Source organism: Delphinapterus leucas, chromosome 18 (genome assembly GCF_059928025.1).
Source record: "Delphinapterus leucas isolate spDelLeu-1000000601 "Yukka" chromosome 18, BTC_Dleu_Yukka2, whole genome shotgun sequence".
Taxonomy (NCBI): Eukaryota; Metazoa; Chordata; class Mammalia; order Artiodactyla; family Monodontidae; genus Delphinapterus; species Delphinapterus leucas.
This window is the reverse complement of record NC_143146.1, coordinates 4,196,348-4,221,627: the sequence shown is the minus strand read 5'-3', so window position 1 is coordinate 4,221,627 and position 25,280 is coordinate 4,196,348. Positions and strand designations below refer to the sequence as shown.

Below are 25,280 nucleotides of genomic sequence, written 5' to 3'. Positions count from 1 at the left end.
TCAACAACAGCATCTTCTGGGTAGGGTGCTGTGGTTGTCACAGAGTTAAAACCCAAAACATCAGTGGTTACACACAATAGAAGTTAGTTTCTTGCTCATAAGAAGTTACGATAAGGGCTGATGGGTGGAAGGCGCTTGGAGGAACCAAGGCTCCATCACTGTCACCATCTGGGTAGGTGGCTCCCTCAGGCACCAAGCTCCTGGGCATCAAGCTGGCAGAAGTGACGGAACGTGGTAAAAGGCGTGTGGGCATTTTTCATGAGCCTGGTCTGGGAAGCTCAAAAATGAAGTCCACTCACATCTAAGGAGAAGAGAAAACTGGTTTCAGCTAGTCAGTCTGCACGACAATGAAAATATGCCCTATCTTAATACATGTGTCTTTGTCATCCTAATGAACTCATATTACTGTGAGAAAGAGGTTTGAATAATGTTGAAGTTGTATTAGTTCATGTGTGTTTTTTCCTAGGCAAAGAGAGTCAAAATAGTGGGAGAAGAAGTAGGATAGTCAGCAGGAAGAGCCCCCGGTCACTAACTGGGCAGGCGGAACCCCATCAACCCGTCACACAGTTGGAAACCAGTGCCTGCCCAGAACTCCTGTCCCAGGAGCAAACTAGCCTGGCCCAGTTCAGACTCCTGTCCTCCGCCTGGGCCGTCCAGATTATCACCTGAGGAATTAGTTCTTGTGGTTCTTAGTGCCCTGGTGATGAAATTCTGTAGACTCTGAGTAGACTGCCTCAAAACTATATTTCCCATAACTCTGCTATTTTTAGTGTGCTGTCTTAGAGATCCATATAGCACATATACACGACATAGCTGATCCACCCATAATTAGCCAAAAGAAAGTCACAGTGCCCAGTACATTTTCAGAATATAAAATACGTCAAAGTTTAGACCGTTTGAAATCAAAGCATGTGGAATTATTTAACCAAAAATGTGTTAAACATCAATATTTTATATATGTATGGGTTTGAAATTTGACAGCCCTGGCTTTTGATTTTCCAGATCATAAGAAGATTAGTTTAGGAACAACCCTCGGTACTTCTTTTTGAGGGAGGAGAGGGATTGCTCAATGAATCACCAGCTATATCCACAGACTCCTCAGAAGTTAATTGAAAATTTCACCATGAGACCTTCCTTTAAGAGCGAAAAACGAGAGGACCGTTGGCTTTATTAGATTAACCTCCCTCTTGGACTGCATGCTGATAAGCACAGGATGCTCTGCGATGTCATTTGTTTTACCTCGTTAGGCTTTTCAGTGGCTCCAATGATTCCCTGGGTGCCCACTGACAAACCTGGAAAGTCACAGTTTCCTGAGCATCCAAGTTAATAAATCAAACCCAATGATATTTTCTAAACAGGTTTGAAAGTGGAGTATATCTCCTTTCCATTATTAATGAGCCCTCACAGACAGTCATACTCCAGAGCAATTTGTCACCATTTCAGAACCCCTGGTGTCGCTTTGTGTTCGGGCCACTGGGAAGGGAATGTTCTGTGAGTAGCTATCTGATGCTTCTAACACCACTCTTGCAAAGACTGCTGAAGAGTTTTGTGAAAATATATGATTCTAAAACATTGAGCTTTTGTCAAATGCTAATGAACAATGAAAACACAGTTCCCCAAGTCTGCTGCTCTCCCCTCTCCATATGTATACACATATATATGTAAAATCTGGCTTTCAAGAATCACTGTCTTTTATCTTGTCTTTGTCTTAAGCCTTTATGGGACATTTACAACTTTATCATGGTCTTGGACAAGTCACAGCCTCCCTCAACGTAGTTTTCGTTGCCTACACAACAGGGATGGTCATGCCTGGTGTTTGTGAGAATAAAGTTTTGCCAAGTGTCAAGCGAAATAGAAATGAAAATAGCATTGTCACAATTTGACGTGCTGTCAAAGGAATAGAGCATCTTTCCAAAGATGAAGTAGACCTTTATGGTACGATCTTTCCAGATGTGGCTTATAATCAGCCACATTTTTGTGCATGCAGAGTTACTTTTACTTGCCTGAGACTTACATCAGATATATCTTAAGAGAAGAACATACACACGGTTATCTGAACCTGTATTTGTGAGCCACATTCTAGTGTTCAGTGGTTCAACGTTTATTTTCTGCCAATAGTAAAATTTTAATGTAGTGGTAAATATACTGTTGTCAAGCCCAAGTTTGTGTGCCTGATGCTCAGTGAGGCCAAACAAGTCAGAGTTGGAGTAGGGAAATGTTTATTGCAGGGCCAAGCAAGGCGAATGGGTGGCTTGTGCTCAAAAGACCCAAACTCTCCAGTGGGTTTCAGGGAAGAGTTTTTGTAGGCAAAACTTGCAGGGAGGTCTGCTGGGTTGTGTGACCTTCCTCTGATTGATTGGTGGGGAGGTAACAGGGTGGTGTTCGGGAATCTCGGTCATCAGCCTTCAGGTTCCAGCCAGTGTGGGTTCCACATGCCTGTGCTCAGCCTCAAGTTACCATCCTCCGTCTCTGTGTGGGGGCTTAGTTCCTGTAGAAGAACTCAGAGATATGTATCAGATTGTTCTGTATATCCCCTCAGGAGGAACCAGGACCCTGCCCCTTCCCTGCACTGTTCTTTCTGGACTGCCTTTCCCTTGTTTCTGCATTCCCTCACTCGTCTAGTTAGTAACTGCTTGAAACGCCCTTTGGAACTCAGGGAAGGTCTAGGAGGCTGAAACCTCTTTCCTACAAACAAGAAACAGGGGACACAGAAAGGCTTTTGTACCCAGTAGGGCCCCACAGGGTTCTGTCCAGTTTCAATACGAGTTTGTACAATTCCATTACAGGTGCTTTGGGTGGTGTTTATAGGAAATAGAAAGGGATGATTTTCAGGTCCAGGACAGACAGCTCACTTTGCTAACCACTATATTAATAAGACAAAGACTATGACAGCAGCAATTCCATACGCACAATTCTGAGTTGCCAAGAGAAAAATCTCTCTTCCATTGCACAATCTTTATATTTAACCATCATTAGGTCTTTTAGGAATGAATGTCACTGATGACAAGGAAAAGGGCTCAGCAATAAATTGTGGAAAATGATCACTGTGTCATATAAACAATTGATGGCATACATGTGTTCTGTTACATTAGGTTAGCAGAGTCATCACGACGTGGAAAACCAGTTTTATTAGGCTGTTCTCCAAAACTTGGAATGGCTTTCTGCCAAAATTTAGCATGTAAAGTTTAGTTGGCATTACTCAGTTAGAAGCGACCTAGCGCCATGGTAAAACATTTAAGCCTTTGGTAGAGATTTAAAGAAACAGGAAAGGATGGATTGTTAGTAATTATGTTGAGCAAAATTACCCATCTATATCTGTGTCATCTGTTTTACTACTATGCAGTCTTGGGTAGGACATCAACTCTCTTTGCTTTTCCTGCAATCTCTAAAAAGTGTTTGTATTAGTTGTCTCGCACAAAGAGGACTGAATGGGTTTCCAGCTTGAGTGATGGGCGATGCTTGCAGTGCTGCTATCTTGGCTGTAGCAGTAGGTCTAGTGACTTTTCCATTGTGTTTCTTTCAGGTTGCTTTCAGCTATGTAACATTTTTCGATCCCATGAAATGGAAATTGACCAGTGCTTGCTGGAGTCCCTCCCCCTGGGCCAAAGGCAGCGGCTGGTAAAACGCATGCGCTGTGAACAAGTCAAAGCCTACTATGAAAGAGAGAAGGCTTTTCAGAAGCAGGAGGGGCTCCTGAAAAAGCTGAAGCGTGGGAAGAATCAAAAAGTTCATTTTAACCTTGCTGACATGATGCAGGATGCAATTATCCACCATGATGACAAAGAAGGTAACGACAAGAAAATCGTTTTCTGATGTAGTGCTTCATATTTTTGGTTTGTTGTTTTTTGGTGGGGAAGTGGGAGATAGAATTTCTTTTAAATATTAGAAGTTTTCTTTTAACTGTCTGAAATATTCAAGAAAAAATTACTCGTTTCAGTGAACATAGTTAAAAGTCCCAAGTCTCCTCGTAAAAGTGAAAAAAAGGCAAAATTTTCGTAAAATCGTTGTATATGTTTTTTTAAGAATTACCTGCCTGAAAAGCAAGTTGTTGATTCAAATCGATAATGAAACTTTTTCCCAATGAAATTGTTTCCTTGATGATGAGATCCTGTTGTGAAATTTATTATTTCATACCTGGGAAGTGAAGTCACTTCCCCCCAAAACTCTTAAGAGAGAAGAATCAGTCGGCTTATCCCTTAAAGGCGGTTGGCTTGTTGTATCAAATTTTATTAAGCATACTCAATCCAAATTTCAGTTGCCTTTACAAGATTATGAAGTTTCTTGATTTTTGTGTATTCTTTTGTATGAATTTTTTTTTGTTTGCTTTTAGAATCTACTTTCCAAAGTTCTAATGTGAGAGAGACTTTCCAGCTGTAGGTATAAATGTAGAAAGCTTCGAAGAAGCAAATATATGTTAATTTATCTTGATTGGCTCTAAAATTACTGGTTGAGTTAATCGAAAGCAGGTATGCAACGAGTACAGACCCATGACCCATTAACTACATTTCAAAATCAAAATCTCTGAAAAACAAGGGTTTTTTTTGTAACTTGGGTGACAGTGGCAAAGTTGTCCCAGAGCTATTTATATTTCTAACCTGTCCAGTCTGCAAAAATAATAAATTTAGTAACATTGGTCCCAAAGCTTTCAACAGGAATTGTGGATCTAAGAAAACTGACAGCCCATCCTATACAATAAGAGCAATAATAAGACGAAAGTAGTTCTTTTTATGGTTTTGTGTGGGCATGCTAGTCAAACTAGAAGACTCTGAGAAGCTCTGAGATTTTTTTTTTCTTAAAATGGAATGAGTGGCAGAGAATCTCCTGGCTGGAAAGGACCTAAGAGATCACGTCATACAACCTCTCCTTTTACACGTGAAGGAACTGCAATGCAGCCAAGGCACCACATCCTCTAGCAAGCTGTCCCAGAGCACTTTTACCTCCTATTTTATTATTCTCTTCTCACTTATAGCTCTTCGTTGAATGGCCATCTGCTCTGTGAAGCTATAAGCCCCTCGAGGGGCAGGGGACTGTCTGCCAGGTTCACCACACCTCTTGCCCCTTCCAGGACTTTCCAGTAGTGTGGAGGGAAAGAGTGAGCAAGTTTACCCAGAGGTAAACTAATTGTTGTCTCCAATTGTTGGAGAAATCCTAAATTAGAACGCAGGTGGATTTAAGCCCTGTATCGATTTAACAGGAAAGAAACAACAAGAAACTATTTACAAAGTTATAAAAACTTCTGTGTAAAATAACTACAGGAAAAGAATAACACCTAAGTTAGTGTTAAAAAGAAATAAAGCATGGTAAAATAGTAAGCCCAGAGAACAAGAGGAATCTATTATATATTATATTGTGTTATGTATTATAATATTTTGCAAAGACACTGAAGTCATAAAATCTGAGTTAATACTTTTTAAGGAGTTGCTATAGGCTTGGAACTGGGCTGTCACTTGGGTGACCAAAGAGCAGGAAGAGAGATGAATCCTATCTTCAGAAAGACTCCAGTCCAAGTACAAAGAGAGAAAAAAACGTCAATTAAAAAAAACAATAAATGAGTAAAAATGAAGTCTGGTGGAAGTGGAGTAGTTAGGCAAAGTTTTTTGGTGACTGTGATTTTTGAGAAACTCTGATCCTGATGGTTGCTTAGAGCTTAGATCTTTGAAGGAAGGAAAGAAGAAAACCGTTGGGCAGCAGTGCGGGGTGAACAGCTGCAAAGAAGTGAGAGTCCCACACAAGGAGGTCTGTCTGAAAGGAGTGGAAAGTGAAGATATTAGCTGCAAAGGTGGTTTTAAGTAGATACCTTCAGTGGGGATGCCTCAAGGTCTGGTCTTAAAGCAGAATGCAATGGGAATGATCGTATAGACCTAAGAAGAAAATTCATATGCTACAAATGGTTTTTAGCAAAGGTTAACCAGGAATAAATAACCGTAGGGATGCACTGAAGGGTGAGAATAAGAACTGGAAGCCAAGACACCCACTAAGAATCCATTGATGAAATGTTAACGGAGTGAGCTTGGTTGGGGTAGTAGCAGTGGGAATTGGGGCAAAAGAACAGACCCAACAGTCATATTCCATGGGAAAAGTACACTCATTCATCAGATATCTACTGAGTCTTTCTTATGGTCCAGACAGCTATGAATGGAATAGACAAAATCGCTACCTACACGATGCTCAGCTGTCTCGTGTGGGTGACCACAAATAAAAAGATAAAGTTGAACATGTAGTTTGGTAAATAGTGATAAATGCTGAGGAGCTCACAGTTACCTCCTGAAGGTATATCAGGGAAGGAGCTTTTCAGGTGAGGTCAGAGCCCCTGCTGGAGAAACCAGTGTGGTAGGAGCAGATGGAGAAGAGCCAGACCACATGGAGGCTGGGAGGGTCATCAGAAGGACTCTGGCTGTTGTCCCTAGTGCCTGCTGAAGCCATTGGGAGATTTGAGCAGAAGACAGACCTGCTGTCACTTATGAGTTAACAGAAGCAGCCTGGCTGCCACATTCTGAACTGATTGAAGGATTTTGAAGGCAAAAGCAGGGAAACCGGTGGGGAGGCTCTGTTGATAAATTCAGCAAGAGATGATGGTGGCTTGGACCAAAATGGAACACGGATGTGGTGAGAAATAGTCAATTTGGGGGTATATTTTTAGAATAGAGCTGACAGGAAATGCTAATGAACTGGTGATTGGGAGTATAATAATTTTCTATTGCTGCCATAACAAATTACTACAAATTTAGTAGCTGAAAATAACGTAAATGTATTATCATATAGTTCCATAGGGCAGAAGCCTGGTGTGGGTCCCACTGGGCTGAAATCAAGGTACCATCAGGGCTGCTGCTCCCTGTTTCGAGTTTCTAGGGGATACTCTGTTTCCTCGACTTTTCCAGTTTCTGGAGGCCATCTGCATCCATTAAATCTTTGCCTCGTCCTCCATCTTCAAAGTCAGCAACGGTAGATTGGATCTGCCGCTCATGGTTCAAACTGTTGTTTCTTTCCTGTCCTTGCTTGCATCTCCCTGACCAAATCTTTTGCCTTCCTCTTCCACTTCTAGGGACTCCTGTGATTGCATTGGGCTCACCTGGATAATCCAGGGTGATCTCCCTATTTTTAAGGTCAGCTCATTAGCACTCTTAATTTCCTCTCTCCAGATAATGTAACATACTCACATGCATAACATCAGAGGGCAAAATTCTGGAATCAAAATCCTACCTGCCTTTTTAAGGAACCTCCATCCTGTTCTCCACAGTGGCCCAGCAATCCCACTACTGGGCATATACCCTGAGAAAACCCTAATTCAAAAAGAGACATGTACCACAGTGTTCATTGCAGCTCTATTTACAATAGCCAGGACATGGAAGCAACCTAAGTGTCCACTGACAGATGAATGGATAAAGAAGATGTGGTACATATATACAATGGAATATTACTCAGCCATAAAAGGAAACGAAATTGAGTTATTTGTAGTGAGGTGGGTGGACCTAGAGTCTGTCATACAGAGTGAAGTAAGTCAGAAGGGGAAAAACAAATACCGTATGCTAACATATTTATATGGAATCCAAAAAGAAATGGTCCTGATGAACCTAGTGGCAGGGCAGGAATAAAGACGTAGACATAGAGAATGGACTTGAGGACACGGGGAGGGGAAGGGTAAATTGGGACGAAGAGAGTGGCATGGACACATATACACTCCCAAATGTAGAACAGATAGCTAGTGGGAAGCAGGCGCATAGCACAGGGAGATCAGCTCCGTGCTTTGTGACCACCTAGAGGGGTGGGATAGGGAGGGTGGGAGGGAGACGCAAGAGGGAAGAGATGTGGGGATATATGTATACGTATAGCTGATTCACTTGGTTGTACAACAGAAACTAACACAGCATTGTGAAGCAATTATACTCCGATAAAGATGTATTAAAAAAATAAAATCCTGCCTGCCACGGGGAGTGAGAGGTTCATGGATAATATCAAGCTTGTTATGCCCTGAACAATCAGAAAAGCTAAATGCTCTTAACTGTGTTAGGGGTGCCTCTAGGAAGTGAGAATAAGAAAGGCGGTGTCGTGTTGGCTGGAGATACAAACTTGAGACACATGAACATGTAGCCCAACGATTCTATAATATCACTTAGGGAATGAGTTTAGATAACATTATAGGAAGAACAAGGACTGAGTCCCAGGGAATTCCAATATTAAGAATTGAGTGAGATGAGGTAGAACTACCAGAAGAGGAAAGGAGAAAAATGAGGTGAGGGTGCTTTTCTTGGAGCTAAATGATAAGAAATTTTCAAGGAGGAAAGAGTGATCAGCTATTTCCAGCACAACTGCTTAGTCCCACAGGAGGAAGACTGAGACTTGACCACTATGGTTAGAAATATGGAGATGATTTGTTTTGGTGAATTGTAAAAAGCAGAGATCTTAAAGGACTGAGTTCTAACAGAGGGGAAAACAGAAATGGACACGGAGAATATACAGAGCTCTTTAAAGGAGTTTTTTTTTTCAGTTGAAGTATAGTTGATTTATAATGTTGTTAGTTTCAGGTGGACGCCAAAGTGATTCAGTTATACATATACATACATATATATATATATATATATATATATATATATATATTTCGAATTATGTTCCCTGATAGATTATTACAAAATATTGAGTTCCCTGTGCTATTCAGTAGGTCCTTGTTGGTTTTCTCTTTTTTATCTAGTAGTGTGTATATATTCATCCTAAACTAATATATCCCTGAGGAGAGAAATGATAAGGGACCCCTACAGAGGGAAGAGAAATCAGGGGTCTTTTTAATGATGGGAGAAATAACAGCTTGTGTGTATGCTGAAAACAATAATTCATCTGAGAGGGGAGAACCTGTGGCATCGGCACAGGGAAGAAAATTGCTGGAGTGAGGTCCTTGAGTTCGCAAATGCTGATGAGATTTGAGACCTAGATGGAGGGTTTGCTTTAGCGAAGACCAACGATAGCAGTAGTTCTTAGCCCTGACTGCATGCTAGGGTCATCTGGGGAGATTATATTTTTAATTTCAACATCTGGGCCCTACCCGTAAAGATTCGGATTCAGTGTGTCTGGAGTGGGGCGAAGGCAGTTTTCAAAAACGTCTCAGGTGTCGTGGTGCCCACAGAGGGTTGAGAAGTTCCAGTCTAGGGTCATGGGTGGAGGACGTGGTGACGGGTGCTTATGGAGGCTCTTCCTGCATCATACTCTTGCTGAAGGAAGAGCTGTGGCTGTCAGCTAAGAGTGGGGCTGGGGAGGAGGAATTGGAGCTTAAGGAAAGAGGGGAACATGGAAGAGTGGGGGGGATGAATGGACCAGAGAGAGACAGTATAAAAAAAGGACTTATAGGTAAAATTAGATCTGAACAATAAAAAAGAAAGATCACGGGTTGTCACGGCCTCTCCATTTCTTTGTTTTTATTCTTAACTCTCTGATTTACTACCCTGAAATTCTCCTGTAGCTCCACATTTTGCTTGGTCTAGTGACCCGTGTAAGGTATTCAGAGTGACGGGTACAACAGGAAACAGAAAAAAAAAATCATGCACACGCCACAATATTCTTTGCACTCCTGCTATGCACGACGAACTGTAATAAACCCTTCCTATACGCTACCCTGTTTATTCTTTAGGGCAGAAAAACACAAGCATTTTCTGAAGATTCTTAGAGAAGAATGTCCTCCAATACCACTTATATAAATTTATCTCTCCCAGGAAAGACTTTCTGTTACTGATGGAAGCAAAGATGATGTTCAGTAACTGAGGTCAGCATTAGCATCAAATGATGAAGAAATAGTTGAATGACTTAGAATTCCGCAAGAGTTTTGATTTGTAATAAATTATTAACATTTTAAGTATATACATTATTGCAATATAAAATAAAAATTTCTGTCCACAGAGGTTGTCGTAGCTCAGGGTGCCATAACAAAATACTCTAGACCCGGTGGCTTCAACAGCGGACATTTCTTTCTCACAGTTCCGGAGGCTGGGAAGTCTAAGAGTAGGATGCTGGCCAGTTCAGTTCCTGGTGAGGGCTCTCTTCCTGGCTTCAAGGTGGTTACCTTCTTCTGTCCTCACATGGTGGAGAGAGAGAGTGCTCCTGTCTCTTTTCTTTTCTTATAAGGGTAGTAATCCCATCACGGCAACCCTATCCTCATGGCCTTACCCAAACCTCCCAAAGGCCCCCCAATCCTAATGTCACATTGAAGGTCTTCAGTATATGAATTTGGGGGGGACACAAAAATTTAGTCTGTAACAGGTGGTAAATTTCATACTTGGAGCTGACCCAAGAATGAAATATCTATCTATATCTATCACTTCTTTTGAGTCTTGTCTACCTTGGAAAATTCCACCTGAGTACCAGTATACCTCACTTTATCAGAGGAAAAATATTAATTCCTTGCAAATGGAAGATATTAAATTGCATTGAAGGGGCGAGTAATCTCTTCAGAGGCATTAAAACCTCTCTAGCACATGTTTTACTTTTTCTGGAAATGTATCCAGGACAAAGTTTTCATTTAGTCATGGTAGTCATATTTTCATTTATTCTTAAGCTACCCAAATAGTCCAATGTACACATTTATACAACTGAGAAAGTTAAAAATATTGCCATAAGAAAAACTCTTTCCATTTAAATTATTGTTAAAAACTTTGCAGAGTGTGTATTTGTATAAATTATTTTATCTCTTATTTTCAAGTTCTTTCACTGGCTTGCAGAGTGGAAAGGATCAAATATACTCTTTCAAAGGATGACATGCTATTTGTGCTAAGGTTTATAGTATCTCATTAACAAGCAATTCACAGATTTTTGTTTAACTTTCTAAATGTTGCATTTTTGTAAGTGTAAGTTTAGTATCTTCGACACTTTATTGTTCTCTTCTGAGAGCTGGTGATTTTTTAGTGTGTAGTCTGTCATTTTAAGGTACTCCATCAATCTAAAATGGAGTACATTTTAGATTCAATAATTCTTTTCCATCTAGAAAGGAAAATTTGTTCTAAATTGTTTTAGGGGTTTCAATTTAACTGTCTTTGAGTTATACCACATTAGAGAGAGAGAGAGAGAGAGAGAGAGAGAGAGAGAGAGAAATTTTCTCTACATGCAGAGAATATTTAAATGAGAATGCAATTCCACTGTTAGAACTGCTGCTCCCAAATATCATGTTTTACTAATTACTCCACAATATGTTTTTACTAAAAGTAATATAAATGGCAACGGAGTGACTTCATTATGCTTTTACTATTTAGCATTCTACAGATGTTTTCAACACTGTTTGTGCTTTATATGATTTTAGTCACTTAATTCTTCCAGCAGCCGTATTCAGTAGGCAGGATATTCTCCCCGCTATATGCGTGAGGATAATTAGCCTTAGAAGAACTAATTACCATCTCAGGTCTACATGAGTTGAGAGGCCATGTTTTTGTTCATAACACTACACTGTCTCTCACGTTGATTTCTTTTTTTAAAATCACTTTATTGAGGTATGCGTGACAGCAAAAACTTGTACACATTTAATATATACAACTCGATGAGTCTGGAGATGTCCACCTCTGAGAAACCATCACCAGAATCAAGGCCATAAACATCTACCACCTCCAAAAGTTTCTTCCCACCCCCTTCATTTTTTTAATTAGATTTTTTTTCTTTTGTGGTAAGAGCACTTAATATATCACCCCTCAAGCTTATTTCTGATGCTAAAATGAGCTAAATCATCCACTTCACAAGTTGATTTCCTTCCATTTGCCATTTGGAATTCTTGCTTTCTCTTGTCTAGTGGAGATTTCCGTCCACTGTTAAGGGGCCAAAGGCATGGACAGATATTCTTTATGCTCTGGTGTTTTCCTTCCTCTTTCCCTGATCAGCTCCCCTCCCTTTTTTTCTTTCTACAATTTAAGATAATTTATTAATTTAGATACCAAATATTTACTGAGGGTCTGTTTTACTCCAGATACACAAAGCACTTGCAAGCACAGTTACAGACCTGTAATGTCAGACTTCACTTGCACCTCCATTTTCCTTAAAATTCTGAGTCCTCACTTAGGAAAAGTGGAAACTATCAAATTAAAGCAATGTGAGACTCTGTTTCCTTCTCCTGTCTCTCCAACCCCTGGTCCTCAGTTCCTTGGAGGGCTATGGTCTAAGGTCCATGGTCAAAGCTCCGACCTTAACTCTTCTCTTCCTACCCATCCTCCCTGGAAGGTCTCACGTTTCACCTACTCTGGTGATTCCCAAATCATATCTAGACTTTTCTCGTCAGCTCCAGATGCCACCATTCTGATGCCCTCACATTTCTAACTTATGATGTTCAAAATTGAGTATTTATCTCCATGTATTTCCCAAATCAAAACTTCCTCTTCTGTTTTCTATTTCAGTTAATGTCACCACCATTCCCTTGGTCTTATGGCCCAGAAATCTGGAGGTCACATTGATTTAGATGCACATTTGTAAAGTACTGAAGGTTGTACCTCCCCTGAATAATTTATGAGAAGTATCAGACATCTGTATATTATCCTGAGCCTTCTAAGAATATGCCTAGACTGCAATGAATTCTTACCATATGTTGGGTGATCTCCTGAGAGGCTCCACTTAGAATTTTGTAAGTAAATCATTAAGACCAAGTGTGAAGCCTTGGGTCAAAGAATAAATTTCGTATATTCCTTAAGTGTTTTATATATGAAAAATTAAATGAGACTGTGGTTAACTTAAAGCTCATGAATACTTAGCCCAGCCCTTTCCCTGCATTTACTAGATTGGCACAGAAGTTAAAATTATGAAGTAGTTGGCTACCACTAAATTTATTTAACTTTAAAATTTTGAAAATTTATGTAACATTTATATTTATTAGTATCTAGAGTATAAATGAAGAAGGAACTAATTATAATTTTTTACCACTACCATCTAATGATGCTGGCTTTATGAAGATGACCCATGTGCTCTGGCACTGTTTCCCCAGTGGAGGCTGTGGATTTCTACCAAATGCAGCCCCACTCTCTTTCCTAACCTCTCCATCACCAGCTGCACAAACAGGCAGGTAGAAAATGAGACAGTCCCTCAGTAAATTTAAGCTGATACCTACAGAAATTGATACTGAGACTCTGCCACCTTGAGAATAGTGATCAAATCCAGTAAGTAGGTACCCAACCCTTGTTCCCTACTTGCATTCATTCTGAACATAATTGGGTGTGATGTGGTTGAGTACTCTACAAGGATAAATATGTCTAGAACTCAAAGGAGTATATACTTGACATGGAATATAGGTAGACGTTCTCCAAAAGAGTTGGATTCAACCAATAGGAATGACTTGGGTATTAGACATTTGGGGTTGTAAAGAAAATGTAAAGCACCGTCTTGTCTTTAAGGAAGAAATAGGGAGAAAGAATATTCCCAGTGGAAAGACATAACAATATATTGTTGTCTGCATCTTCCGTGTTCTAAAGCAGTACGAAGCTCGGGCAGAGTGAAGGAAATGGCAAATTTATCAGAACCATCCCTATCTTGTTAACTTCTCAGTGATATGGGAACAGACACCCTCTAAGCTAAGCTGAGAATGAACCTGTGCCTCTCACTTGAAGGGGAGTGGGGGTATGTGGGAAGATGTAACTCAGATAAGATATTTTCTGGGGCAGACACAGGAACAAAAGGACCACGTCTAGATTTTAGAGAAAAGGGTGAGCTTTTAAGGTCCAGGTGTATGTCTGCGTCAGAGATCTGGAAGGCTAAGTGTGTATAGCTTATGTACATGCTGAATCCAGCAACCCCAGGCAGTTTTGAATTTCACAGAACTATGTTCCCTGGACTGTGATTATTTCCATGAAGGTAACAGCTGCTGGGTAATTAAAGGTGCCCATTTCAAAACTGGTTATAAAATCGTAAATAGCTGGAAATTAAGTGCCTTTAAATTCTGTGGGATTCTGTATGAATTTAATGAGTGGCTTAATATTTTACCAATACTGAATTCATACTCCTGAGAATTATTAATTATTTTAACTGCCTGCTGTGAAGTCACAACTTTACTGGGTACTGAGAGTGACTGAAAAAATGTAGAGAAAAAATGTGCTTTGTAAGCACTTATAATCTAGGTGGAAAGATACACTGTTCTTTAAAAACCAAACCAGAGAGCTTCCCTGGTGGCGCAGTGGTTGAGAGTCCGCCTGCCGATGCAGGGGACGCGGGTTCGTGCCCCGGTCCGGGAGGATCCCACATGCCATCGAGCGGCTGGGCCCGTGAGCCATGGCCGCTGAGCTTGTGCGTCCAGAGCCTGTGCTCCGCAACAGGAGAGGCCACGGCAGTGAGAGGCCCGTGTACCGCAAAAAAAAACAACAAAAAAAAACCAAACCAGAAGTCTATCCATTTAAAAGGAATTGCAGTGGACATTTGTTGGGGTGAGGTGAGGAATGGGTGAATCTGAAACTCTGCTCTTTGGGAAATTTTTAGAGTCTGGTAAGAGGAGAGAAAAGGACTTTTTGGCTGTGAAAAACAGCTTGAGTGCAGGAACAGAGGCAGAGAAAAGCAGGTTTCTTACAGGAGAGCATCATGGTAGAAGCATTGCTGGAAGCTAGCACCAAGGGTTTTAACTCTGCGTTTGGAGGATGGGTTGGATCCCAACCTAAAACTTAGGAGCTGTGTGTCCCAGGTCAGGGACAGGCCACTTTCCTATTCTTACCTTCCTCTTCTGTGAATAAGGTTAAGAGGCAGAGGGGAACATCTCTCATAAGTGGTTGTGAGGATTAGTTAAATATTACATGCAAAGAATTTACATCCGTCAGGTATTACTACCTACATAATAAAGAGCAACTGCTATTACGATTCGAAAGGGAATTAATAGATGCTATTGAAATAGGAGGAACACTGACCTCAGGACCTTTGACATCTCAAAATCAAATAGAAAAAGGGATTTCTTTTATAGGGAGGGGTCATCAGGGCTAGCAGGGACTTTCGTCGCGGGGGAGGGCTCAGAGGGGGGTGAGCAGACAGCGTGATGGGTGGCTTAACGGGACATCTTCCTCTCTGGGGGCCAGACTGTTTCTGGAATGAGCTATTAGTAGAAGATGTCCATAACCTTAGTGTTGCTTAAACAGAATCAGCCAGAGTCCAGGGATCTGGGGAGAGCAGAGAAGGCTGAGTAGAGCTCCTAGATCTAGGCTGCCCTGGAGGTCTGCACAAGGGTTTGGAATTAATAATTAGCTGAAGAGCGAGTTGCTTTTCCTGATGATATTGTGTGATATTATACATGAAACGTCAGGACCTTTTTCTTACTGTTGAAACCAGCCTCCTCACCTTCAGCAGATGTCATCCTTCTCCTCTTAGTTTTTACAGAGAGACTTTAATATCAGTGAGTGAGTGGTAACCTGAGTGTATCAGTGTTCAACATATTGAATTAATTAATTAACTCATTCATTCAAAATTAAGGGCCTGTTCTTTCAAGTGTGTCCAACAGTGGCCTAAGTATTGGGGATGCCGAGAGAAATAGAGCCTGGTCTCTGCAGCCTGGCGGAAGGAGAGACGCTGCAGCAGACAGAGGCCATCGGTGCTTAAGGTCTATGGGGGGGGATCGTTGGGCAGTGGGACAGTGGGGTCAGGGTGGAGTGGGAGGTGCAGGGGACAAAGGGAATGGCATCTCTTGGTTCTTCTGAGGCAGGAAAATAAGCTAAAACTAAAATTGGTCCAAGACCTGAAGTCCTGGAGGAGTGTAAAATTTCAGAACTGCAGGCACTTGAGTACGATTGGGGTTGGGGAGCTTAGCATTGGTCTTCAGACACCATGAGCGCTATGCAGAGAGCTTGGGAGGTGGAAGAGAAGAGACAGGGGATATTGGTCTGACCCAAATGTGTTTAATGTCAGATGAGCGCTTGAGACATTTATGAATCTTCACATTCCCAGTGTGCACAATGCCACCACTTTCCTCCCCCAGGACAGTGACTTAAGGCTTTTCCTGGTTATCCGAAGGAATGGCAGCATGGCGGCAAGAGCATCAACATGGCAGCATGAACTCTTTTAGGTGTCATTCCTTTTTTTTTTTAAATCATTTTCTTACACGAATATAAGAAAAACCGTAGAAGGGAAATACTGGATTTAAAAGCACATTAAAAAATTAACCCAGTAGTTTTCATATTTTAGCGAAGAAGAAGGCAGTAGTGAATTCTGGTATGTGCAGTAAAATCGTGTCTTATAGTTTTACAGTCTCACTAGTGTATGTCCGTGTCTTGTTCCCTATGAGGTTACTTCCTAGACCTGCTCTCTTCTGACTAAGGTCAATGTCTAATGAGAATTAATGGCAGAACCCGAAATCTGTAATTTCTTACTCTGCATACTCTCAAGTTTTAATTAAATTGAAACTGAAAAAAAAAAACCATTTTAGTTCACTGAATTAACGCTGTGGCTGTGGTCTTCAATCCATCACATTTTAGATAGTATTGCTGCCGCTCGTATAAACCAAGGGTTCTCTGAGTCATTGTGCTCAGAAAAGTCTATGAAAAATGGTAATTTTCATAGGAAAAGAGCACAGTCTGTCAGAGTCCCAGCCTGCTGCTGAAGGCACCAGAGCAGCAGCAAGACAATCTGTAGATCATATTTGACTTTGACAGTATGACTGTTGTGTGCTCCAAAGTAAAATGTTTTACAGGGAAAATGTAGACTTGCCATTTGTAAGATCAGAGAAGTCATTTAGTGCGTGCAGGAACGGACAGAACAGAATATATTATCAGAGTTTTTCTTGAGGATTTTCAATATGCAGGCAGTTTCTAGGAATTCAAAACTTATAAATACTGTTTTGTAAAGCAGCTCTTTGGCAGCAAAGTCCAAACTCTCCCAGGAGACCCACTCCCTCTGGCCTTCTCAAGGTCATCATTCTCCCAGGTCCCCCTTCATTATCCACAGCACAGGATCATTTGCATAGAAAAAGATACGTTGTAATATTTTCCAAAGTGATAAGAAAAGAAAACTGAACTAAGCCACGTCCCCTTCATTTCACTGGTCACTTTCTGACCCAAACTCCCAGCAATCCCACCAAGCCTGCTACCTGCTCTTATCAACGGCCTCCTTGTTGCCAAGTGCGTGGGAGGTTTCTAAGTCCCCACCAAGGTCATCTAGAAGCAGCAGATGCCATCCTCCATCATCCCTCCCTTCACTGGGCCTCTAGACCTCTTCTGTCTCCTCGGTTCTCTCTCTACCTCACTGGTCCCATCTTCTCAGGCTTCTTTGCAGATGACTCTTCAGCTTTCCAAACTTTGAACTCCATAATACCCCAAGACTTTAGAGCTTTTCTCTTTCTACCCGCCATCTCTAGGAAATCACATTCCATGCCACGTGTATTCTGTGGACTTTAATTTTTATCCCCAGCCAAGATCTCTTCCCTGGATGTCAGACTTCCTACAGAATATCCTGTGGCTTCTGGTACAACCTGCCCATCCCACACCCTTGGTTTTCCCTGACAAGACAGCCTCCTCCCCGTCTTTCCAACTCAGTGAATCACTCCATTTTACCAGGTGTTCATGGCCAACTTCTTGGCATCTTTCTTGATGTCTCTCTTTCTCTCGTCCTCTACCTTTGAACGGCTTTCATAATTGGACCACCTCTCAGCACTTCTGCGGCCACTCTCCTCTAAGCCATCATCATCTCTTGCCTGGATCATTGCAGTAGCCTCCTACAGTATCACCTTGTTTCAATCTATTTTTTCCAGCAGCCGGAATAATCCTTCTAACACTTAAACTATTTTAGTGCCCCTCTCTGCCTACACATTTTCAGTGGCTTCTACGCTCACTTAGAAATGACATCTAAAACCCTTCCCACTGGCAAGAAGACCTTACAGCCTCAGCCCCCATCCTGCCTCAGTCCAGTCAATTTTCTGATGTCACCTTCTCCCCTTTTCCTCTTACACTCTCCTCCTGAGCCACTCTGAGCTTATCTTTCCCCCAAAATGCCACACATGCTCCTACCTCAGGGCCTTTGCACCACCTCTTGTTCTAGTTCTGCATGGATCCTTCATTTAGCTCCTTCAGCCCTCTGCTAAAATGTCACCTGAACAGAGAGGTTTTCTCTGATCCTCTGACCTGAACCAGGCTCTCCCCATATCCCTCTCACCCTCTCCACTCACCAGGTTTCCTTCTTTTTCATTGCACTTATCACCATGCAACAAATTCCTTGTTTGTTTGTGTCTGTCTTCTCCCAGTGGAATGTAGGACTACATGGGCAAAAGCTTTCTTTGTTTCATTCACTGCTGTTCCCTCAGCTTCTAGAACACAGCCTTGCACAAAGTAGATAATCAATTGACATTTGTTTAGTGAATAAGTAATGAGTGAAGTCTCTTCCTAATACCTTTTTTTTTTTTTTTGCGGTACGCGGGCTTCTCACTGTTGTGGCCTCTCCCGTTGCGGAGCACAGGCTCCGGACGCGCAGGCTCAGCGGCCATGGCTCACGGGCCCAGCCGCTCCGTGGCATGTGGGATCTTCCCGGACCGGGGCATGAACCCGTGTCCCCTGCATCGGCAGGTGGACTCTCAACCGCTGCGCCACCAGGGAAGCCTGACAATGGGATTTCTGAATGAAAAGTGTCAAATGTCTTTATGGCCTTTGGTCTTTTTCATGGGGTAATTTCCAAATTAGATTTTCCAAAGTCTGGTCACTATTCTAATTTTTCCTCTTGCATTTTTAATCAAAAACCACACAGACATCTAAAACTACTTACACCCAACAATGCTACCCTGTTTTTCTACATTCCCGTTCTCCTTGCTCACAGAAATGTCCTCCCCCGCCCTCTACATGCCCATTTGTCAATGTATCATGGGTTTTTCCCGAATCTCCAGTTTGAAACCTAATAGTTATGTTTGATGTTTCCTGTCTAAACTGAACATGAGCCTTTACCATCCACTTTCCAGATCCCACTAGTGAGTTTCAGGAAAGGGTTCTGTCCCCCTACCTGCATATCGTTCGGTTGCCGAAAAGGATTTTTACAGTTTTTACATCACTTCCCCTTGCTCTGTTGCCTGCTCTTCACTTCTGGTGTTGTATCAGCTCTCATTCGTTCATTCATTTGTTAACTTTTTTCATTGCATATAGATACCCAGGAGAGTGTTAGATGCTAGGCAGGTAAGAGTGAGCAAAAGTAGGCAGGGTCCTTGATTGATGGAGCTACAGCCCAGAAGGAGAATCCATCCCCTTAGTCTTGATTTGTTAATAGGCCTCAGCTTTCTGCTTTCCTCTCATGGAGAATGTGAACGTGAGTTCCCTGTTATTACTCAGCCAGTAAATGTAATGCAGTCAATGCGATAGGATTATATATATATATATATATATATATGTATATATATATATATATATATACATATATATATATATATATATATATATATATAGTGTTTTCTCATAAGAGATTTCTAAAGCCATCCAGGTGCTGTATGTTTCCTTCCCTTTAAGTTTTGAGTGGAGTAGCAGGAGTTCAGTTATAGGCATTTCAGAGACTCTCTCTCCCTATAACCTTGTTACTATTCATGGCCCTCCGTGATTTCGTCATTCTGATAATATTCTCTGTTTCTCTGTTTTGTGCGCCATTGACACAAAACCAAGAGTGGTCCCAGGAGAGCAGCATCGCCCACACCTGGGAGCTTGTTAGACACGTAGGCTGGCAGGCCCCGTCCCAGACCTGCTGAATCAGAAACTCTGGGCTGGGGCCGGAAGCTGTGTTTTAAGAGGCCCTCCAGGGGATTTTGATGCCTGCTGAAGTTTTCGTTTGATCCTGGAGGTTCTCAACTGGGCATGTTTGTCACACTTAGTCTTGGGACTTACTGAAATTCTCTGTCCAGGGGACAGAGATGCTAAACATTGCACAGTCTTTGGGGCAATGACAAAAAGATAATTGTCCTGTTTCAAACACCCCCATCACCCCTATGGAGAGCATGATGAACCTGGTCTAACAAAGATGTTGCCAGGTCTTGAGTATAGTGGCTGGCTTCCTGCTTCTCAATTTCCTCACTCTGTTTCTTATTTTTAACTCCATCTCCAAATGTCTACATTCTATTCATCTTTCAAGGCTTGAATTCAGTAATCTTCCCGGATTTCCTAAGCTGAAATAGTAATATTTCTGCTTGGCAATCCCAAAAAGCAATCTCCTTTGCATTTTATTCATGGATCTAGATTCGCTTACTTATATCTGCCTTCTAATATCGTTCTTGATATAAATGCCTTATCTTTCCTCTTCTCTGCGACTCAGGACAAGGTTATGTCCTCAGTGACTTTCTGTTCCAAGCAGTGTCTGGCATTATGGTTTAGAGTAGAAACCTTCTCCCTTCCTTCCTCCTTGTAGTAGCCCCTGAGGGCAAGAATAGCGTGCTACCGACTTATTTAGCAATGTCTGGAAATACGAAGAAAAAAAAAAAAAAAAAAAAAGGAAAAACCCACACATTACAATCCGTGACGAAACTCTCATGAGAAGCAGCTACAAGCAAGAAATCTGTGTCTGATAAGTGAACCGCTTCATGCAGAATTGGCACATGATATAAGAAGCTATAATTCCACCTCCCTCCAGCTGTGTAATTCTAGAAGCCATTTGTGAATACCCTGGGGCAACATAGATTTCTCAATTGCCTCTATTTCCTTCTCAATTGAAACTGATTCTATAAGAAAACAAGATTACCTTCTGGCTCTAATAAATTGAAGATCACAAACACAATTTGATGTCCAAGTTGAATTTTAGAAAGAATAAAGCTTGATGTTAAACCTGAGAATTCAGGCCCTTGATGTTCATCCTCTGAATTTCCTATCCAAGTGGGACAAATGGTAGGGAGCAGCATGCTCTCTGCCTTTGGAAACTCTGCAGGAGTTAAGATGAGTTGCCTTCTTCAAAACCACAGAAAGGGTACATGAACTGGATGACAACGAGGTGCAACTTGCGGAGGACTTTTTTCCTTTTTTTCACCTTGTGGGATTGTCTTAAGGAGGAAAGGTGTTGTATAAATCTGCTGGGGCTGCCATAACAAAATGCTGCAGAATGGGTGCTTTAAACACCAGAAATTAATTGTCTTGCAGTTCAGATCAAGACAGGGGTAAATTTGGTTTCTGGTGAGAGCTCGCTTCCTGGCTTGTAGGTCGCTGACTTCTCCTGTGTCCTCACATGGCCTTCCCTCGATGCCTGCAGAGAAAGTGAGCTCTGTGGTGTCTCTTTTTATAAGGACACCAATCCTATCAGATCAGGGCCCCACCCTTATGGCCTCATTTAACTTTAATCACCTCCTTAAAACCCTACCTCCAAATACAGACACATTGAGTATTAGGGCTTCAACATATGGATTTTGGGAGGGAGCAGTTCTGTTCACAAAGGTGTATTTTGGTTGAATTCTTATTTCAAGGAGGCTGTCTTTGTTCTTGGCCCACTGGAAGGTGGACACCAAGATGAAATTAGTTGTGCAAGAGGTTTTGGGGAAAACACCAGCAAGAAGAAAAGGAGAAGGACCCAGAGGAAGCTGGAGGAGCTCTCAGAACACAATGCTAGTGTGACCCAGTTGTGTTAGTGTGCTCATGCTGCCGTAGCAAAAGACCACAGGCTGGGTGGCTGAATAACAGAAATGTATTTTCTCATAGTTCTGAAGACTAGAAATCCAAGATCAACAGGTCAGCAGGTTTAGTTTCTTCTGACACTCTCCCTGGCTTGCAGTTGGCCACCTCACTGTGTCCTCACATGGTCATCCCTCCATCCCTGTGTGTCTGTATTCTAATTGCCTCTTCTTATAAGGACACCAATTGTATTGGATTAGGGTCCACCCTCATGACCTTGTTTAACCTTAATTACCTCTTTAAGGTAATTACCTGTCAGCAAATCCAGTCACATTCTGGGGTACTGGGGGGTTAAGACTTCAACATATGAATTTTGAGAGATGCAATAGCATCAGTGAAGAAGAGGAGGAAGCAGAGGAATTGGTGGGAGGTTTTGCCTCATGGTTCTAAGAAAGTTCTCTAGGAGGCTGACGGCTAGCTCTCCAGTCAGACCTGTCCTTGTGTGGGAGGTGCGTCTTGCAGTACCAGACCTGCCTCAGTACCCCTGCTGCACATGGTCACTTTGCTAGGAGCAGGTCATGAGTACAGTGGCCTTGGTGTGATGTGGGCACAGCAGGTGGGACCATCTGTCTGTCATGCTTCCTTCTCCAGGAGTTCTGAGTAGACATTTTCTTGGACACAGTAAAGCCTTCTGTCCCATGTTAAAAAGAACTACAAGAGATTTTTCAGATAAAAGCCCGAAAGACTCCCATCAAGAATAGTGATTCAGATAAGAATGTAAAGGTAGGAACTGCAATCAGCACGTAAGGTGAAGCAAAGTGAGATAGCACGTGTCCGCATAATGGGCAGGGTCTAAACCGGGAGACATGAGTAAAGTCAGACCTCAGATTCTGAGTATTATAAATCAGAATCAGAAAGAAGGGTTGACAGTTATTATTACGAAAAACTGGTTACGGCCTAAACCAAACAGAGAACCAAGTTAAAGATACAATGAGATGTTTGCCTCAGAATCATTCCCTAAATTTTAATGTTCATTTATGGTAAAGTCCTAACTTCCTGAAAATTTTACAAAATCGATGTTAGAAATGATCAAGAAGAGAACGGACAACAATTTGTCGTGGGTGATTTGGATATTCAGGTGCCTGATGGCAGTGGTAGTGGGGGAAGGCATGGTATATAACTGTGGGCTGGAATTGCTTCCTGGAATAGAATTAACTTTCTGCGAAGGAAATGGAGGTCGTACGTAGTGGGTGGTGCAGTGAGATAGGAGGAACGTCCGAGGTCAGGTAGCATCTTAGAAAGATACTGTTTATCCCATCTGCCCCCACTGGTCATGTTACTTACTTGTGGATCTCACGGACAGCCAATTCTATTGGTGATCCTATGAAATTCCAGTAGTCAGCTGTCCTTCACCAAGAACAGTTGCCAAGTTGATACGGTCCAACCTTGGTTTAGCTGCTTATTCTCAAATTTTAAAGTCAGTTGTGTGACTTCAGGCTGTGTCCGGTAACACAAGTTCATTTATGATGACTGATTCTGCACTCTGGGTGAATACTATGCAGTTAACTAAGGAGTTGCCTTAAGCATGAACATATGCACAGCAAAATAAAATTAGAATATAAATCCAGCCCCCCTGAGAATTTACTAGACTAATGGCAGTGTCCTACTTTGATAAACAGCTATGGCAGAAGTGAGTTAAGTCCCTGGCCTGCTCTGGCCTCAGGTGTTGGGTGTCCTAGATAATTGCAGTAATCACACAGACGCTTCTGGGTGTTCCGTGCAGATGTTCCCTTCACATGGAACCGTGCCAGGCTGGTCACTTCTTCCTAGAATCACAGTCTCTGTGCTGTTACACAGTCTCCAAGGTTCAGAATTCCTGCAGCTTCCTAGGAGCTTTTGTCCATGTAAACCAATTATTTTCAAGCTGCACTTTTCCTAAATTCATAGCTGGCATGAGTGGCAAAGTCCTTGAATGTAGAAAGAGAAGCTAAAAACAATTTGATGGATTTGAACGATGTAGTTAATCCACCGATAGGAAAATTAATAAGGGCAAATGTAGATTCCAAAATATCAATTCATTAATTTGGGAGCTGTGGTTTGTTGTAACAATGTGATACGAGTCCGTTAATAAAATGGAAGACTGCATTAACAGAAGCAGGGTTTCCAAAACAAGGGAAGCAGAAGGCCTGAGTGATACAATTTAATTTGAGGGCCTTGGTGCATTTACATGTAGAGAAGCCCATCAGGGACCATGAGAACAGGGAGAGACCTAAAACCATTTTACGCGAGGAAGAGGCAGTGGGACTCAGGGTGTTTGGCTTAGAGAAGAGAAGCTCCAATAGGACAGAATAGCTCAGTTTGAAGTATGGCCACACAGAACTTACTCTTTTTTTCTTTTTTAATTTTTCATTGGAGTAGAGTGGCTTTACAATGTTGTGTTAGTTTCTACTGTACAGCAAAGTGAACCAGCTGTAGGTATGCATATCCCCTCTTTTTTGGGTTTCCTTCCCATTTAGGTCACCACAGAGCACTGAGCAGAGTTCCCTGTGCTGTACAGTAGGTTCTCATTAGTTATCTATCTTACACATATTAGTGTTTATATGTCAACCCCAATCTCCCAATTCATCCCACCCACCCCCTTCCCCCTTGGTATCCATATGTTTGTTCTCTATGTCTGTGTCTCTATTTCCGCTCTGTAAATAAGATCGTCTCTACCAATTTTTCCAGATTCCGCATATATGCATTAATTACGATATTTGTTTTCCTCTTTCTGACTTACTTCACTCTGTACGACAGTCTCTAGGTCCATCCACGTCTCTACAAATGACCCAATTTCATTCCTTTTTATGGCTGAGTAATATTCCATTGTATACATGTACCACATCTTCTTTAGCCATTCCTCTGTCGATGGACACTTAGGTTGCTTCCACGTCCTGGCTATTGTAAATAGTGCTGCAGTGAACATTGGGGTGCATGACTCTTTCTGAAATGGTTTTCTCTGAGTCTATGCTCAGTGGTGGGATTGCTGGGTCATACGGTAGTTCTATTTTTAGTGTTTTGAGGACCCTCCCTACCGTTCCCCATAGTGGCTGCACCAATTTACATTCTCACCAATGGTGTAGGAGGGTTCCCTTTTCTCCACACCCTCTCCAGCATTTATTGTTTGTGGATTTTTTGATGATGGCCATTCTGACTGGTGCGAGGTGGTACCTCACTGTGGTTTAAATTTGCATCATAGAACTTACTCTTATAGCTTCTGTTTCTTCTGGCAACTTAGACTTGTTCACTGTGGGATCTGACGGGTAGAGAAGGCCAGGGCTTCGCAACAGAATTCAGCTCCATGTAAGGAAGTGATTTCAAGTCTTCGGAAGAAACTGTCTTGGTAGGTGGCGAGCAAGTTGGCGATTAACTAAAAGCTTTCAGTGCCAAGGTTTACTCATCTGTGACAATAGTACCTACATTGTAGACAATGTGAATGTCAGTCTGTAGTCTTGTTAGTATAGGTTACATTGTAGACGGTGTGAATGTCAGTCTGTAGTCTTGGTAGTGTAGGCTACATTGTAGACGGTGTGAATGTCAGTCTGTAGTCTTGGTAGTGTAGGCTACATTGTAGACGGTGTGAGTGTCAGTCTGTAGTCTTGTTAGTATAGGCTACATTGTAGACGGTGTGAATGTCAGTCTGTAGTCTTGTTAGTGTAGGCTACATTGTAGACGGTGTGAGTGTCAGTCTGTAGTCTTGGTAGTGTAGGCTACATTGTAGACGGTGTGAGTGTCAGTCTGTAGTCTTGGTAGTGTAGGCTACATTGTAGATGGTGT

General features: G+C 41.9%; 1 protein-coding gene across 1 annotated transcript in view; it reads left to right on the top strand.

The window, feature by feature from the left end:
* Positions 1–3,409: 3,409 nt before the first annotated feature.
* MYO16 (myosin XVI) overlaps positions 3,410–25,280 on the top strand; it is a 401,807-nt gene continuing 379,936 nt past the window's right edge. The window contains exon 1 of the mRNA XM_022576783.3: positions 3,410–3,787. Within this exon, the coding sequence (XP_022432491.1) occupies positions 3,562–3,787 (226 nt within the window). The 5' untranslated portion in view covers positions 3,410–3,561. The remainder of the gene's footprint in view (positions 3,788–25,280) is intronic.